The 5,391-nt window shown below is 55.6% G+C and overlaps 1 protein-coding gene across 1 annotated transcript in view; it reads left to right on the plus strand.

The window, feature by feature from the left end:
- The window catches only part of MROH2A (maestro heat like repeat family member 2A), a 41,566-nt gene that overhangs the window by 10,562 nt on the left and 25,613 nt on the right, over window positions 1-5,391 (plus strand). Inside the window, exons 6-9 of the mRNA XM_006909920.2 lie at window positions 2,155-2,231; window positions 3,149-3,268; window positions 3,578-3,688; window positions 4,508-4,655. Coding sequence (XP_006909982.1) covers window positions 2,155-2,231; window positions 3,149-3,268; window positions 3,578-3,688; window positions 4,508-4,655 — 456 coding nt within the window. The remainder of the gene's footprint in view (window positions 1-2,154; window positions 2,232-3,148; window positions 3,269-3,577; window positions 3,689-4,507; window positions 4,656-5,391) is intronic.

Below are 5,391 nucleotides of genomic sequence, written 5' to 3' on the forward strand. Positions count from 1 at the left end.
TCATTCCCCCCTCCCGAGCCACTCCTGGGTGGGCCACGGAGCCCCGGCTCTCTGCTGCTTCGCATTTTCCATCCTCGAACCTAACCAGCGCTGTGACCCACCCTTCCCACCCCCAACTCTCTCCTTGAACCGGGAGTCCCAGCTTCCACCTGAGTCTGACCTTGAAGCTGTTAACCTGAATCCTAGTACTAACCTCCAAAGCTAAATCCAAGGTGAATAGAAAGCCTGTTATGTCATGTAGGCACAGCCTCAAAGCCTCGTTGACCCAATGCCCAACCTTAGTCTAAACCTCTGATTCTAAATCCTAAGCCGGAACTTGAAACCTGGCCTTGATACCAAAAGGGAGATTCTGTCCCCATCCAAGGCAGGAGCTCAAACAGCACCCTTTGATCAAGGCACCCCCTGCTGGGAGCATGCAGCGCATGGGTGGCTTCTGTTTAGCCCTTCAACTGGGTGCCCTTGTGCAATGCCCAGACTGGGCAACTGTATATGAAGGACCTTCTCTTGACAGTAAACCCCTAACTTAAATAAATGTAAATTTAAGCAACAATGAGACCCTTTTGACCTATTAACGGGCAGAGATGATACTGGCTAGAATTTGCCTAGCCATTTTTCTGTTAAAAAAACAAACAAAAAAGTATTTTCAGTTTTGCAGGCCACAGGCTCAATGGAGCAATCGCTCACTCTGCCACTGTAGAGCAAAGGTGGTCACACGTTGTAGAACATGGCTGTAAACTTTACAAAAACGGGCTTCGGATTGGGTTTGGCCTGTGGGTTACACTTTGCCAATCCTCTGTCTAGAATAACGAGAGACCAGCTGCTTGTACTTCGTTAACAGGGCTGTAAATTCATAAGGAATTCTAGATGCTCAAGTACACAGCGACCACAACCTGGTCTCGACAATCCAACTTTTTGTCAATTGTCCGAAAGAAATAATTGCCGAAAGGTAATTGGACAAACGTGTTCATTTATAGCATCGCGCATTAAAGCAAAAACATTAGAAACGATCTGAATATTTTTCTATCGGGAATTTGTGGAATAAATGATAATATATCCACATAGTCAAATATCATATGACCATTAAGGGAGTAGTCAACCTATACTTTTTCATGAAAAAGCTGCCTTCTGTTGAGTGTAACAATACCGTAGGGGACAGTATATATAGCATGACCTTGCTATTTGAAAGAAACCTGTATGTTTATTTGTGCATACGTGGGTTTAGAAGGACACGCCTCAGCCATTGGGAGAGGCTGTCTTTTGTTTTAAGTTTGCAATGCCCGTATACTGTTTTTATATTGAGAAGCAAAGCAACGTCCCCTGTGGTGCCTGACTGCCTGTCAACCTCTATTCCGCCCTCGTTTCCTCTTTTTCGTCCACCAGTGTTGACTTCCGGTGACTTCCGGCCTCGCGCGTGGCGTCAGCCTGAGAACCTAACTCTAATTCTATTCGTACTGGATCTCTCCAGAACCTTCTCGTGGTGGCGCTTTCTCGCCTCCCTTAACCTTCCTCCTCCTTTAAGTGGTGGTGCTGTTATGGGTTCTACAAGCAGCAAACACAGCAGCAGCACGTCTTATGTGCCAGGCTCTGTGTTGGCCCGTTGCTGCTCACAGCAGCTCTGTGAGGGAGGTACTATAATTACCCACATTTTACAGGTAAGGAAACTGAGGCACAGAGAGGCTAAGTAATTCGCCCGAGGTCTCACAGCTGGGATGGGACAGGGCCAGGCTTGGAAGCCAGGCAGCTGGGTACTGGAGCCAAGGCTCTCTACAGCTGTGCTTTGCAGCCTCTGTGTGCCTAGTGTGTCCAGCTGAGGGGACTAATGAGCTTTTAGGTGGAGACCCCACTTTTCAAGGAGAGTCCAGCTGGGTCCAAAATGGACACAGGGAGCCGAGGCCGGGGGAGCGACGCTGTAAACACATCGCCCCCTAGGCAGGGCCCGGGTGGGGCGGGTGTGGGGAGAGCAGTGAGGCTTCGGAGGGAAGTGCCCCCAATGGGTGCCGCTGAGTCAGGGGCTCCCAGGGGCCTGTGACGTGGAGAAGCCACACGACGCCTGGCTCCCCGAGGAAGGCGTACTTGGAGGCCAGCAGTTCCGGGCATCCTATCAGAGACCAGCCCCAAGGCTGGCGGCCCTCCAGGCGGGTTTTCTTCTTTCAGAGCCCAGAATGACTGCCAGGACCATCTACCTGGCCATCCGGGTCGTCAAGAACACCCTGTCAGACACCCGCTCCAAGGTAACAGGGCGGCGGCCCCGCGGGGAATGGCTCTCCGGGTCCCCTGCCAGCGAAGCAGAGGGAAGCCGGCAGGTGGCCTAGCATCGGAGTGGCATTCGCTCCTCTCCAGCTGTGTGGCTGGAGGCTGGCCTCCTCACATAGCGCCTCTTGTTGGAAAAGCCAGCTTCCCGCCACCACTGAGCAGGGCTGGAGGAGAGCGAGGCCCCAGGACGCCGTGCCCACGCTCACTCTCACTCTTACCAAGCGTTCCAGCGAAGGGTCGCAGACAGCACCCTGGACAAAGGACCGGCCTAGCCCATCCAGCTTCGGCCAGAGCCGCTCCGCTCCCCAGGGCTTTTGTAAAGATCCTTATCATGCGTGGACGAAGCAGCTGAGGAATACACCTCCACCTTCCAAATAAAGTCTCCCCTGCAGCCACCGGCCAGCTCTGAACATAGCCTCGGTTATGGCTGAGGACCCTGGGGCTGCTACACGTCCCCCAGTGGGGGAGGACTGGAGCGGGAGTGTCTGCACGAAGCAGGGAGGGAATGAGGGCTTGGGCTTGAGGTTTAGACGGAGCCGTCTTCAGTACCTGGAAGCTGCGAAGGGAGTGGGGAATAGCTTTGTCCCGTGCTGTCCCCGCGGAGAGCACCCAGGAGAAGAGTCTGGCCGTCCTCTGAGTAATAGGGGTGCACGCCGTGTCTCTGAATGGCTCAGATGAGGCCCCAGGGTGAGCACGCTGCAGAGTGGGACCCTCTGGATGAGACACGGAGTGGAGGACACAGTGGGCAATAGCCAGGTGGCCCCTGAGGCCTCTTCCAGCCCAGAGCACCCCCAGTTCCGGAAATCTCATGTCTCAGGATTGGGTGTTAGATGCCAAGCCTCTCGCCCAGGAGCCCACCCCAAGTCCCAGCGTGTCCGCCACCCTGTCCCCTCAGGTGAGGATGGCTATTCTCCGCATCATCGGCCAGCTGGCTCTGTCTGGCTTCCAGGACAAGATCAAAGGCTGGGGCTTGAAGTACGTGTCCGTGCAGCTGACACTATCTACCTACAAACTGGTGAGTGTCCTGACGTGGAGTAGACGGACTTCGGAACCGGTTTGCAAAGCACTGGAGAAAGAGTGCACCTGAGCCGGAACCGGCATGCACGTACGCTTGTGACACAAGCACTTAACGCACGGGAAACTGCGGGGAAGGGTGGGCGAGCCGCACAGGCAGGGGTCTAGAAAATATGGAGACACTTGCAAAGTTCTGAGCACCCCGGAGTCTCTGGGCATCAAGCCCGATGGGGGTGAGGAGACCACGCCCAAGACCGTGGCAAGCCTCTTGCCAGCCCACGAGTGGGGAACCCTCGGTTCTGCATTCCAGACAAATCGCCGAGAAAGCTTCTATCAGAGGGACCTGGAGGAGAAGATGGTCCACAAGGTCACCATGGACACTGTGAGGATCATAACCTCCTCTGTCAGTGGCATGACCAACGTGAGTGCGCCCCACCCAGCCACCCACGGGCTGGCATGCTGCAGCTGCACTGCCCCGGCTGGCGGGGCTTGCGCGTGTCCCGAACTCTGCACCGTCGCTCCTGCCATTTCCTCTGCCTGGGGTGCGTGGGGCCCTGATCTTCCAAGCGCCTGAGCTCTCATCCTTCAAGACCCAGTTCCTCGATGGGGAACCAGAGCCCCCAGATGCGAGCGCACAGCCTGGCACACACTAGGCCTTAAGACGTATCAGTCGATTAGTTGCCCGAAGTGCGTTTGTTCCCTTAGAGCCCCTTCAGTCCTGATGTGTGTGTCTGTGTGTAAAGAAACGATGTTAGTGGTTTAATTCCATAAATATTCGGTTAGTTCCTACAATGAGAAGGACGTGAGACAGTACACCAGAGGGCTCGGTATGACCCCAAGGAGCTCACGGGCTTCAGGGGAAACGAATGTGTGCAGTTTCAATAGCAGCACACAGTGACATAGCAATAAGACAGGAAAACTTTACCATGACCGCTCAAGGAGGATACATATCTTTATGGACATTAAGCGTGTCCATAGGCCCCTGTCCGATTTCTGTTATCTTAATAGCAGAAATCATGAGAAACAGAGTGATCACTGCTGACTCCCTCGGCTATATCGGGTGGGTGCCACATAGATGGCCCTGACAAAGACCGGGGTTGGCAGCAGAGCCAGTTAGGGTGGAGGCTGTCAGCGGCGGGGATGGGTGAGTGTGGTCCTGGAGGTCTGAGGTGAGGCCCACACTGTGGGGTCTCGCATGGCCATGGGACACCCCAGCTCATCCTGCCTCCCCACCTTCCAGGAGTTCTGGGTGGGGCTCCTGTGCTACATCATGGAGACGGATTACACGGAAGCCTTGACCCCCATCTGCATCGGCCTCACGAACCTGGCCGAACGACAGCTGCACGCCAGCGAGCTGGAGGCCAGCACGGCCAGCAAGCACAAGCACGGTGGGCAGCATCCCTGTGCCGGCTGGCGGGACTGGGCAGGTGCGGGCTGCTTCTCCGCTCCAGGGAGCGTCCTGGAGTCCACACAGCCAGGCAACGGCTTGTCCTTGTCACATCTGAGGAGGGGGTAACATTGGGCAAACTTCCTCTGGAAGCTCATTCCTGTCCTCACACCCCTGGCGTAGACCCAGTGGCCCGGACCCCGCCCTGCAGAGGTCCTGGCTTAGCCTCTCCCTGGGGCTGCCCTCTCTGGGCTTCTGTGAGCCAGTTGGAAGAACTACAGACATCCCAGCTAAGTCCTCTCTAAACCACCACATTGTGGTACCCCGGAATGTTAACATTAATCTCTCCGGCACACCTACGTATGGAGTGACACTGTGGCAAGTGGGCTTCTCTCATGGGCCGGGGCCTTTGCTGGATGGGTGTGGCTGGCAGTGGAGGTGATTTCAGGAGCCCTTCAGGACCCAGGGACAGCAAAGTGTGGAGCCTACCCTGACCAAGGAGCTAGGCGAGCCCTGAGGTCTGCCTGCCACACTGGGGCTGAGTCCTGGGGCCCTTTCCACCTGCAACTTCTCAGCAGGCCTGGCCCTCCCTTGCCCACTGGTCCAAGTGTCATGTTTGCTTCTGACTGACTCACTGACTCCCAAAGCCTGCCTTTGGCCCGAGGTGACGGAGAGTGTCTGAGAGTAATGCCAAGGTTACAGGAGGAAGCAAACACTGTCGTGGCAGGTCCCTGTGT

This window comes from Pteropus alecto, unplaced genomic scaffold (genome assembly GCF_000325575.1).
Source record: "Pteropus alecto unplaced genomic scaffold, ASM32557v1 scaffold143, whole genome shotgun sequence".
In the NCBI taxonomy this organism is placed as follows: domain Eukaryota; kingdom Metazoa; phylum Chordata; class Mammalia; order Chiroptera; family Pteropodidae; genus Pteropus; species Pteropus alecto.